General features: G+C 38.0%; 1 protein-coding gene across 4 annotated transcripts in view; it reads left to right on the forward strand.

Annotated features, from left to right (window-relative positions):
• tmem192 (transmembrane protein 192) overlaps nucleotides 1-12,886 on the forward strand; it is a 28,352-nt gene extending 15,466 nt beyond the window's left edge. Inside the window, exons 4-6 of one of the 4 annotated variants that reach the window (XM_080192135.1) lie at nucleotides 5,341-5,469; nucleotides 10,255-10,363; nucleotides 12,097-12,880. In XM_080192135.1, coding sequence (XP_080048261.1) covers nucleotides 5,341-5,469; nucleotides 10,255-10,363; nucleotides 12,097-12,220 — 362 coding nt within the window. In that variant the 3' untranslated portion in view covers nucleotides 12,221-12,880. Of the gene's footprint in view, nucleotides 1-5,340; nucleotides 5,470-10,254; nucleotides 10,364-12,096 lie in introns of all 4 variants that reach the window. The other 3 variants (XM_080192125.1, XM_080192144.1, XM_080192151.1) reach the window with 3 other exon arrangements.
• Nucleotides 12,887-13,247: the final 361 nt, after the last annotated feature.

Below are 13,247 nucleotides of genomic sequence, written 5' to 3' on the forward strand. Positions count from 1 at the left end.
TGCAGGGGACCCTTGCCTACCTAGCGACATGGCATATTTTTAAGTCATCCTCAATCCCAAGGGATTGCCTAAAGAAGAGTTGTTGGGGATAGTACAGTTTGGGGAATAGTTATTGCTCTATGCAGCTGAGAGCTTGAGCTTCAAAGGCAGTGTTGCTTGCCTGGTATCATGGTTATGAATATCTTCAGTGGGAGTAGAAGGATGCTGCAGTTGTGCACAACAATTACAAGTACGACTAGGGAAGAAGTGCTATTTAAAGAGTAAGAGTTGCTGAGGCTAAATTAAAAAGCTATACCATTGGGGCAGGCTTCACCTGAACCAAGTTGGAACCAGTGTTCTGGTGAGTCATAGATTAGAATTGTAGTGAGAGCTTTAAATAGTGGGGAAGCGGGTTCATGAGAGAAGATTTGGAAATTTATATGTGACATAATTGGAGAATGACAGAGGTACAATGTATAATGGATTTACCAGCAAATATGGCCTGAATAGCAGGAGGAAGTTTTGGGTGAAGGGAGATTGAGATATCCAAAGATTAAAAGTAAAGGCAAAAATGTCTTTGTAAAGACAAGCTAAATGGACTATTACCACTAAACGTTCTGGCCCTTAAGGGGCACATCATCATAAGATCACAGCACTAGTGACATAAATACAACTAAATAATTTAGATCTAAATACTGTTTTTTAAATGGTTACAAGGTGACCAAGGTTGATATTCTGGGATACACCACATTTTGAAATGACAGGCAACATGGAAAAAGAGCACGTTAGCTTGGGTGATGTTGGATGTTGATGACAAGGCTTAGACTGGATGGATAATTATGAATAGCAATGGTCAAAAAATACTGGTAAATCTAATTAATAGACCCCTTAACAATTGTTATGTCACTGGGCAAAACATTAAGAAATTATTGGAGTTCGCATCCAAAGGAATTGTAATAGTTGTGAAGGACCTTTTGATCTAAATAGAAACTGGACTAAGCAAAATTGGCAAAGATGGCAGATCTATTCATAGAATGCTTTTGTGACAGTTTCCTGGAACAACTTGTGTAACCAACTAGGGATAACACTATTTTAGATCTAGGATTGTGCAGAGTTAATGTCATTACCAAGATCCATGGGGAAGAGCACAAGAATTTGGAGTAGGCCATTTGGCCCCTCAAGCCTGCTCCATCATTGTATAAAATCATTGATTTTGTTTTTTGGCTCCAACTCTGCTTTCCAGTCATCCCTCTTAACCCCTCACTCCCTCGTCAATCAAAAACTTATCTAACTTGGGCCTTGAATATATTTAATGGCCCAGACTCCACTGCTCTTAGGGAGAGAATTCCATAGAGGGTATCTTTTCATCTCAGTCTTAAATGGAAGATTCCTAATTTTTAAACTGACTCTAGTCTCACCAGAAGGGAAATTATCCTCTCAGCATCTACCTGGTCAAGTCCCCCTCAGGATTTTTAAAATGTTTCAATAAAATTGCCTCAACTCCTCCAAAGGTTACAGACTCTACCTTTCTTCAAAAAATAACCTCTTGATCCCAGGAATCAGTTGAATGAACCTTTGAGTGAAATAGTGATTTTAATGCAATTTTGTTTTTATTCATTCATGGGACATGGGTGTTGTTGAATGGCAAGCATTTGTTGCCCTTGAAGGGCAGTTGAGTCAACCACATTGCTATGGCTCTGGAGTCGCATGTAGGCCAGACCAGGTAAGGAGGCAGATTTCCTTCCCTAAAGGACATTACTGAACCAGAGGTTTTTCTGCCACAGGTTCACGATCACTTGGCCCAGCCATTCATTATTTAGGCAACATCTCTAAAATTATGGACCACGTTTGCCAAGTGTCATTATTATTGTCCACATAACTGAAATAAACTGGAAGTCATTATATCTTAAATGAAAATTTCTGTCCATAAATACTTTCTGATTACACTTCCTTAATGAACAGTGTTTTATTTTGTCTTTTCAGTGTATACCTGTGTAATCAAATAATTAACATTTGGAAGTTGACTAAAACCTTTTTTAAAAAAGGTTTTAAAAGGGATGGCACAGTGGTTAGCACTACTGCAGCTTCACAGCTCCAGGGACTTGGGTTCGATTCCTGGCTTGGGGGCACTGTCTGTGTGGAGTTTACACATTCTCCTCGTGTCTGCATGGGTTTCCTCCCACAGTCCAAAGATGTGCAGGTTAGGTTGATTGGCCATGCTAAAGTTGCCCCTTTAGTGTCCTGAGATTAGTGGATAAATGTGTAGGGGGATGGGGGCTGGGCCTGGGTGAGATTGGTCGGTGCAGACTCAATGGACCAGGTGGCTTCTTTCTGAACTGTAGGATTCTATGAAAAACTGACTTAACTGCAATATTCAGATAATGGTGTATCTGTTTTCTATTTGGTTGCTAGTATGAATTTGTCTCCACCTAGTGGTTTTGGAGTGAAGCAGGGTTGGCTGAATATAGCTTTTTATTACGACGTTGCAGCTCAGAGGCTTTTATGGTCTATTGGGCCTGTGCCAGTAATTCCTTAACTAACACTAACTGTGCTAATCTCACTTCTCTTCCCACTCCCTGTATCTTTTATTTCTATTCATAATTCTCAAACCTAGCCATTTCCATTTAAATGTTGTCCATTTCAATAGTTGCTAATGTTCCATGCCCTTAAAAACTCAGTTGACCTCCTGCCTATATTTCCTGAGCTCATACTCCATTTTACTGATTGTTGAGTCATCATTATTTACCAACCTGTAGAAAATGATGTTAAGAATATTTTTGCAGCAAAATTTTCATTTCCTCCAGTATAACCACCCACTTTTGCTTTAATTGCTGGTGAACCCTTTTTTATGGCTCTAATAGCATTCAAGTAATATGGTTCCTGCACTCTAGTTGTGACATAACTGATAGTTATACCAGGTTTTAACACTAAATATAGAAAGCCATTTTCCTCTCATTACACTTTTTCCTATGTGCATGCTCACTGCTTTGAAACGTGGTGCACCTTCATCCCTCCAACTTTTATGAACCTTAGTTTGATTGGTGTGGATTGTGAGGCATGGCCTTCCTTCCTTGGGCATCCTGGCCTGGGAAAGATCACTGGAAATGGACATTAAACTTCTTGAGCTTTCCTGCTAACCTGAGCTTTGTGTAACTAACCTCCTTCTTTCAGCAGCAGGCCATGTTGTGTCCTCAAGACATCCAAAATCCAGGTACCAGTTGGATCTGATCACTAGACTTGACTCTGCCTATATTCTCAACAGGCAGTTGCCACAACGCTGACTGTGATGCTCACTACTCCCTGGGGTGCACCAGAATTGCGATGCAAACCCTGGCCTTTTCATCCAAAACAGAAACGTCGTCCTTGTGTCGACGTCAATCAGATTAACAGCCTTTCACTTTTTTCCTCGGTGTTCCATCTCAGGCTTCTCAGAGTTCAACTGATATGTTCCCACATGTCTGCCCCTTTCCATTCTTCCTCCTCATTTGATATCAGTAAACTTACATCTGTGATCAAATTGCTTGCATAAATTGAAAAATACCATGAACATTTTATTCTTGGAGGACTTTAGCAACAGAATTTCTCTTGTTTGTCTCCTTTTTCCAGCTCTAATTTGCAGATAGAATTAGAAGCTGAAACCCAGCTTTTGTTTTTCCTTCACTATACCTCCCACACTTCCTTGGGAATCTTTGACTAATCAATTAACTCAGCATCTTTTGGTCTTTGACATACTAAACCAGCAATTATTGCCTATCCCTAGTTGCCCTTGGAAGACAGTTGAGTCAACCACATTGCTGTGGCTCTGGAGTGGCATGTAGACCAGACCAGACAAGGATGGCAGATTTCCTAATGAACCAGATGGGTTTTCTGCCATGAGTTATTTTACCTATTAGGCCATAAATAGACCTGACTCTTTCTAATCCTGTAATGCAAGAAGTGTTTGAAACCTTTTTAATTCCTCCTTTTTCTGGAACCATCAACATTTAGGCTTTGCATTTTGTTTAATCTTGCAATTTTTGTCAATTTTAATAGTGTTGATAGTACTCTGAAAAAACACTCACTTACAAAATAATTTCTACATTGTAATCAGGCCTGTACCTGTTCTGTTCTGAGATGAACTGAACGGGTGTGGAGTACTAATTTGAGCCATTCGTTCTGCATATCGACTTCTAAAATATTGTTAAGAATTTAGATGTGCCATTGATATCTCTGGAGCTTCTTACACTTTTTATTGGAGATGATGCACATTGTTATCAAGCAATTTGAATGATGGTGTAACAGGGGGAAAAATCCCTTATGATGTGGACTTGATCTTTTTGTCATTCAAAGTGTCTTACAAACTCTTAAAGCAGGATTAAACTAGAGCAGGAGAAAATTGGTTCAAGTAATTTAAATTGTTTTAATCCATAACATGATGACCTAATGGAGCAATGGATAGGATAGGATTTGCATAATTCACTTGTTACAATTTGTTGGGTAAGGATTTAGAAATATAATTTGTGAAGCTTATTTCAGATTCTACTGTTTGCTAATGTGACACTATCCCATTTTAACAAGTCCTCCTCCCACTATTTTTTCCTCAACAATTTTATTCCATTCTTTTCTAGCATCACTTTTTTCTACTCGCCACCCTTTTTATTCTGTTTAAGTACTCATGCACACTTCAGGTTTTCGGTTCTGATGAATAATTGCAATCAATATTAAAAGAAGAATAAGCTTTGACTTAACAAAAATGCCAGTTCCAAAATGCATTTGCTGCTTGAAAGGATTAATCTATTAATCTGTGCTGCTTCATTTCAAATGCAGATTGACCACTTATGTATTTTTCCAGATCCTCTAATCTGTACAGAGTCAGATTTTTTTTTACACTGCCGTGAGGAGGATCCAATATTAATTTAGGCACCCTTTTTGAGGGTGGTTGTAGGAGCATGGCTCTCCAGTAACCTAGGCTAGCAAGTAGACCTGTGTCATTGGTGGGTGAAGACTGAATTATACTTGCTGTAAATGTCTCCCAAATACCAGAGTGACACTTGCTGCCCAGACTGATGCATGAAGAATGATCATTGTAATGTGCTATTAAAGAGCTGTTTATTTTCTTGGCATGAGTTAATGCATTTGTGGGGTTGAAGGGGAAGTAGAGGGAATACAAACGCCTTTTTGTTGTTGTTTCTTCCCCCTCTCCTGCCAGCTTTCAGGATGGAGATTTATTCTGACTAGATATGGTAATTTATTCAGACTTGGTATAATGTCTTCATGTGTAAAGTTTTGAGCTTCAAGAAATTTTGCAGAAATGCAGTTTTATCTACTTTATTTTCAAAATTCTATGAAAGAGTTATCAACCAGTCTTCTTGCCTTTTTAAGGAAATGCAATTCTCCTGCTAGTTTCTGTACTGATGCAGCATGAGCGGGAAACTCTGGTGATGTATCTCATTCTTGGAATCCTAACGGTGGAGCTTTTCTTTTCTTCAACTTGTCTCATCATTTACACAGGTGAGGGGAGGAAAAAAAGAAGCCAGCATTTCCTGCTGTGTCCTTAAAGTGGAGCTATAATGGGTATTACAGTAGATTTCATGCATCTGTATTTGCACTTTAACAATTTCCACCACCCTAAACTTGATTTACTTTAATTAAAAAGCAAGTGATGGGGGACATTTGCTTTAAGGAGCTGCACATTTAACAAAATAAAAGGGTGGTTTAATTTTGCCTAAACACATTGCACAGAAAAAGACCTTTCTTCCATGCATTCTCCCCATCCCCAGGTTTTGAACAGAAGAGATAATTTAGTCTTAACTGTATTTGCCACATGAAAGGCAAAACCATCTATTGAATCACTGGAAACTATTTAAATACTTAAAATAAGCAATTGGCCAGAACTTTACATCTTGATGCTTGTTCCAAATTTGAGTTACATATTTTAGAACTTCACTTAATTGCAGTGTGAGGTGGCTAGAGTATCAACTGTGTTTTATCACATAAGATGGTTGTTTTCACCCATTAGGATGTTCCATGAACCCTGTTTTAATTAAAACTTCTTGTGCATGTCACAGTAGTTTGCATTTTCACACATGACTCTGAAAACTGAAAGAAAAGGAGAAAATTATTTTATGGTTCTCCACATCCTGCAACTAAACATTATCAACATTCTGGAAAATTAGAATGCTTTCATCTGTTTGCAGGTGTGTTTACCTTCATTACCCTGATGCAATTTTATAACTTTTTTCCCTCAAGTGTAAACCTGACATCTATTCTTCAGTGTTTTCTTTTTGTGAACCTTATTTTACAATATGCTGTTTGTTTGTTACCCCATGTTTTCAGGAATTTATTCTAAAGCCATTCTAATAGCTAACGTAGTGCTCAGTTTAGACTTCCAGTCATGAATTAAAGTGGTTACTTCTGGTGTTAGAATTAGTTTTAAAATGAGCAGCAGCTTGTCTACAAATTAGTAACAAGCAGGAACTAATGTGGTTTTAGTGGCTTTCAGTTTTTGTACTGATCTCACTTTTGAGAGATGCAACCTAATGCAACTGAGTAATGCTTAATTCATTTATTGGGTGTAGAGTGAGGGAGGTCTTAATTCTGATTTTCTCCTGAAGTTGTTTTTTAATTTGTAAATCCACAAGATGCCAACTGATGAACTTATAATTCCCCCACATGGGGAATTCCTACCACTCTCCTGCCTACACTGATCTGTCTGCTGTTCTACAGGGAATCATAGAATCCCTACAATACAGAAGGAAGCCATTAGGCCCATCAAGTCTGCACCAACTCTGACTGAGCATCTTACCCAGGTCCAGCCCCTGTCCTTTCCATGTAACTCCACACACTTATGCACCTAATCTACAGAATTTGAAATGAGTCCACTTAAGCCCCCTTGAGGTTTGAGGGAGGAGTTCAAGAGCAGAGAGGGAGTATTTCGCTGTTATATTAAATCACTGGATTTAAATTCAGAATTTTAACAAAAATGCACCTTTAGATTGCCTTGGGCCACAAATCTAAATTATCTATTTTGAGCCTAACAGCATTTTTCAATTATGCTTTTTTAAAAGCATGTTAAGCTACTCATCTGCACTCCAAGAATGCTGTATGTATTAGTTTGCATAATTAATGTGCCCAAAATAAAGTAGTAGTTTTTTGTATTAAATTCAGCATCTATATGGAATTCAAACCAGTAAAGAAAATATTGTTGGCTTGCCAACTAGCTGTTAAAACCATATAATTGAAATCTCTGATCCAGAAAGGGATTAATATATACTGGGATTCTATAGCTGTATGGTGGTCATTTGTATCTGAAGTGTGGTGTTTCAGAAGTCTGAACAGACCACCAAGGAGTAATCATGGTGGTCTCAATTACTTTACAATTTGCTGTTTTGAAGCATGTGGTTCACTGCAAGCATCTCTTTTTATAATGTGGTTTTGTTTATTGACCATACAATTGTCCTCTGAAGCAGGTGGTCTCTAGTTGCACAGTACTGCTTTTAACAGAGAAATTGACTTCCGTGTTGTTCAATGCACTGGTAGGAAGAGCAACGAGCTAGCAGTACATTTTAGTTCTCAGTAAGCAACCTGTTTGTTTCAGATTTTGTGGGGGTCTGGAATTATTGTGTTATCTGTCTCCATGTCCCTGGGCTGGGTGTTTTCTCTCCCCCGCCCTCTTTTTTTTTTCAGGGCTGCACTATTGCAAGGATACTTGGGAAATTAATAAATCTTTCAAGTATGAAGAATCAAAAATGAAAACAAAATTGATAATGCTTTTGTTAGACCAGAGGAGATCAAGAGGTGGTTTGACTGAGGTATTCAAAACAGTAGATAGAAATAAACTTAGAGATTGGTGGTCTAGATTAAGGAATTAGACAAATCAAATGGAAGAGAATCAAAACAGGATAGGTCTTTTTTGTTACCACCAAAGATTTGGAGGCTATGGAATGAACTACCAGAATTAGTTGAATTGGGGACCATAGCTCCAACTGTAACCTGACTGACCCAGCTCAGACTGGACTGTTTTGGGGCAGATGCCTGAACTAACAACAAATAGTTAGGTGATAGAACAGAATATTGAAGCAGGTCTGGCATTTGGGATTTTTTTCTGCTTGTGCAAATTCTACGTGTGGACATCGAGTATGCAAAACTCACCCTGAATTATTTGTCCACTCTTGTGTCCTAAATGCACGGGACAATAAGTGGCCCCAGGAGTGAGAGACAAGAGACTTCCTCAAGTAAATAATTAGAACAAATGGTGTCCAAATTAGATAAAAATTTGTAGGTATAGCAGTAGTTTGATAATTTGGGTACAGGGAGAGTTAGACAATTGGGCTCAAAAACCTAAAGCTAAGTCAGATATTTTGCCATTTAGTATAAATACTTTTGTTTCTCTTCTCTTCTCAGATGAATACCTCTGCAGTAATATGTGCATGGAGTTGGTTTTGTTTGTGGGTTCAAATATAAGAAAATCAGGAGTAGGCCATCTGGCCATTCAAGCCTGGTCTGCCATTTAATAAGATCATGGCTTATCTTTTCATGGACTCCATTCCACTTACCTGCCCACTCTCAACCCTTAATTTGCTTGGATTCAAAAATCTATCTATCTTTCCCTGAAAAACATTCAACAAGGTAGCCTCAACTGCTTCATTGGGCAGGGAATTCCACAAATTCACAACCTTGGATGAAGAAGTTTGTCCTCAGCTCAGCCTCAAAATAAGGGAGCAGATTTAGGAATATGCCCCTTTTGTCCTAGTTTCGCCTGTCAGTGGAAACAACCTTCCTGCTTCTTATCTTGTCTATTCCTTAATTTTGTACATTTCTACAAGATTCCCCCTTCATTCTTCTAAATTCCAATGAGGATAATCCCAGTCTACTGTTTCTCCTCATAAACCAACCTTCTCGACTCTGGAATCAACTTGGTGACTCTCCTCCGCATCCCCCTCCCGTGCCAGGATATTGTTTCTTAAATAAGGAAACCAAAACTACACAGTACTCCAGGTGTGGCCTCACCAGAACCTTATACTGCTGCATCATAACCTCCCTATTTTTAAACTCCATCTCTCAGCAATGAAGCTCAAAATCCTAGTTGCTGCCTTAATTACCTGCTGCATCACAAACCAATTTTTTGCAATTCATGCATAAGGACACCAGGTCCCTCTTCACAGCAGCACACTGCAATTTTTTACCATTTTAAATAATAGTCCATTTTGCTGTTACCCCTACCAAAATGGATGATCTTGCATTTACTAACATTGTACTCCATCTGCCAGACCTTTGCCCTCTCACCTTAAACTATCTAAATCCTTTTGCAGACTGTGTCCTCTGTACACTTAACTCTGCCACTCATTTTAGTATTATCTCTGAACATTGACAGACTACACTTGGTCCCAATTCTAAATCAACTATATAAATAGTAAACAATTGTGGTCCCAACACTGATCCCTAAGGCACCACCACTTGTCACTGGTCAGTGATCACTGACCAGAAAAACATCCATTTATCCCCACTCTATCCATGCTGATATATCACCCATAATGTCATGCAGCTTTATCTTGCGCAACAACCTTTTTGTGTAGCACCTTGTTGAATGCCTTCTAGAAATCCAGATACATCTCATCCTTGTCCACTGCACGTGTAATGTCTGCAAAGAATTCCAGTAAATTAATTAAATGTGACCTGCCTTTCATGAACGCATGCTACGTCTTCCCAATGGGACATATTACATTTTAAATTGGTGAAGTTGTACATCTATCTTGTAGCAATATGCTGGGACAGTAAGTGGGATTGTATTTTGTACACAGCCAACATTACTTCTACTTATTTGGGATCAGTAGATGATTTATTACTGTGCTTCAAACGTTTCCAGTGGCAACCATCCTTGAGATCAGGAGGAACTGAATCCAGTCGTACATGGAATTGGGTCGAGTTTGAGTTGAGAAATGACGGGCTTCTGTGGGGGATCCAGTTGCCCCAACTAATGAACACAGGAGATGAAATAGAATAAAGCACATGCATTAGCTTTGGGAAAGGTTAAGTGAAATAGATGGGAAGTAAAGAAGAATGCTGGCCCAGTTTCAGTGAACACAGATCCTTTTAGTGACTAAAAGCGTACCATAGCTTGTTTGTCTCAAATGGATGCAATATCCAGTCATATTGATATGGTATGGTAGTTCCATCATTCTTGAAGCCATTTAATTTCTGTAAATTTTTAAAGAGGCCTTTTGAATTTTAAGGTGTTGCATTTGGTCTTAAACATCAGTTCTGTTCAGCCTCTGACTTTCATATTTTACTGAACAGCAAAGATTATGAAGTTCAATCAGATGAAACCATGTCCTGACATCCAAGAGGAAGAGAGAAGGCACAGATATCCTAATCACACGAATGTTCTGTCTGAGACTGGATTCAGGTAAGTGACTTGTCATTTTTAGCATCCTGTAATTTTTGCTACCTTTTTACCACATGACAAGTAATGTTTTCTCTTGGCTGACTAGTAGCTATCTTGATGATTATTATGGTTATTCCAGCTTGCCTTCCACCTGTTGTATTGAACTTAGTTGGGATTTTTTTGACTTTATAGACAATGTCCTAAATTTCCTAATTAAGAGTCTTTCTCACGTGGCATTCTCCCTCTACACCAGGGCATTTGTTTTTAATTTCAATAATTTGTTGTCTTTTTACTCTATAAAAATTTCACTCTTTAATATCACCTGCAAGGCAGGAACGCATTTGCCACATGGTTGACTTTGCACATTATTGTCCGCAGCACTTCTTGCTCAAATTCCTGTGTAGAGTCTTGGGATGCTTTTTGTTATCTGATGGCTCCATCTTTTTAAAGAAAACAAGTGACTGGTTTAGGAAAGAATTTCCATTGGAAACCTGTGATGGTAAAATTGATATGTGACTCTGGTGTGATACTTCCTTATTTTTTACCTGTTTCTTCTGTGCATGGAATATACTCTGGATATAGCTCATCTTCCAGTATCTCAAACATTTCTTCTTTTGTTTAACATTTGAATTTACACAGGAATTTTATCAGGTTTTCCATCGTTTGTTAGCAATAGTACAGGGAAGTAAGAACATTGATCTCTCTTGCTCACCTGTTAATGAGGAAAAGCTGAGGCCAATTTTAGTGTTTCTATAACTTCCTTCAGTGATCAAATAGGAACAGGAGGCAATTTGCCCCTTCAAGCCTGCAATCAGTTAAGTCCTTTCTAAATGAAAATTGAACTAGAGGTTTCTATGGCTCAGCTGCCATTAGATAAGGATCTCTTATAATGCATTGTGTCAGTTTACCACCTTTAACTCAGAAGCCACATGTTTGATTCCTATTTTGGGATTTTATGGCCAAGGAAAGTACATTTGCACAACATAGCCAACCAATCAACCTGCAAACATCCAACAACCTAGTGGTAGGTGGTAAGAGCAAGAGAAATTCGTAGTCAGCCATGAAAGACGTTGGAGCCTTTACCATCAACATCCATAGTTCTAACCCACAACATGACGCATCAAATTTGAGTTCCTGAGTGAACTGTAACAAACCATCAGGTCATATTGCTGAATTCCAGAAATGTAACATTTTATTCCTTAACTTGGCTGTTTTTTAAAAGGGAATTATTCAGAATTAAGTTTTCAATTAGTTTTGTTTGCATGGATGGATATTGTATGAAATTTAAGTTACTGTAAAGTTAACTCCTGTGTAACATGTTGTGGGTTCAAACCCCTTTCTTTAGACTTGAATGCGAAGTCAGACTGATTCTCCGAGTACAAAGGAAGTACTGCACAGTTGGAGGTGCCATCTTTCAGATACTAAATTAAGGCCCATTCTGCCCTCACATGGATTATAAGAAATCCCATGTCACTCTTTTAAAGAATGACAAGATAATTCTTCATGTCCTGGCCAATATTTAATCCTCCAAGATCTGTGAAACCAATTATGTGGTGATTTATCTCATTGGTGTTCATGGGACTTTGATATGCTCAAATATACTGTTTTGCTATATTCAAGCTATGACTACCCTTCAAAAATACTTCATTGGCTGTAAAATGTTTCGATGTTCTGTTATCAAATGCACAATATTAGTGCAACTTTTTTGTGCATCGCGCAACAGACTTGTAAAGCTCTTTTTCTTTGCCCTGAAGGGATGGATCAAACTTGGAAAACCTTGTAGAAAAACAAGCAGACCTCATTGATTACTTAAAAATGCACAATGTGAATTTGAGTAAAAGACTGCTGACTTTAATCTCTCAGCAAGCCAGAGATTGAGGTCCAAAAAGAAGAGATGCTAAAGATCGTGATAAACCAAAGAATAAAGAACAACACCGCTTGTGCTGTAGATGTCAAATGGTATAACCAATCGAAGCATGAATGTGGAATGTAACCTGGTTTAAAATAGATAATTGAAGATTATGTTAAGTAATACAAAAATTTAATTATGAAAATACATTGGGAGAGAATATTTACTACGAACACTAACTGACTTGTTTTACCACTTTGACAAACTATTATTCAAATGAATCATGAAGTAAAATTACTTTGGATGACCAGTGCCAAAAGACTTCAATTAGGAATTGTAATCTGGGGCAACTGTATCTGCTGTGTAAGTGAAGAGTTCTTTATTTTCTTTTGTAATCTTGACGTTTTACTTCTTTGGCATTTAATGATGTAAGTATTCAGGATGACATTTTTAAAAGGAAATCTTGTTTAAGCTATGAAGATGTGTAAAATGGCCTTTTTTAAATTGCTATTTGGTACTATGCTAAATATCCCAGGTTTAATATAGATCTACTTGCTAGTCACTCCAATGCGGAAATGCATAGGTCCCTTTTTTTTTCTGGGCAGCCAGGGGGATACAGGAAGTGGTTACCTGGATTTGCGTTATATGACTTGTACAAGCTGCATAAAAAATGTAAGTTATAGTAATTATACAATAAATTTTTCAAACTTAATGGCTTTTGTTCAACCAGCCTTTACATGGGGGCAAAAAAGAAATAATTTTCACCCATCCTCTTATTTACTTTTGAATTTCTGTATACATCCATATTGAAGTAGCCTGGTTCTTCAAAGTCCAAGATTTCCTTCCTGCATACTCTTGCAGGAAAGTATTTGAAAGATAAACAAAATTTGGAGGTTGAGAGAATGAACTAGAATCTGAGGTATTGAAAGGTGAGCTGAGAAAGATAGATGGACAAGATCAGATATCAATGGAAGCATTTAAAGGCAAGAGGTGAACAATAATAGGTGCAATTCAAGAAATTGAGAGAAGTGTATGGCTTAGCAAGTGGATTATCAG

Source organism: Carcharhinus amblyrhynchos, chromosome 1 (genome assembly GCF_965287045.1).
Source record: "Carcharhinus amblyrhynchos chromosome 1, sCarAmb.v2.hapA, whole genome shotgun sequence".
In the NCBI taxonomy this organism is placed as follows: domain Eukaryota; kingdom Metazoa; phylum Chordata; class Chondrichthyes; order Carcharhiniformes; family Carcharhinidae; genus Carcharhinus; species Carcharhinus amblyrhynchos.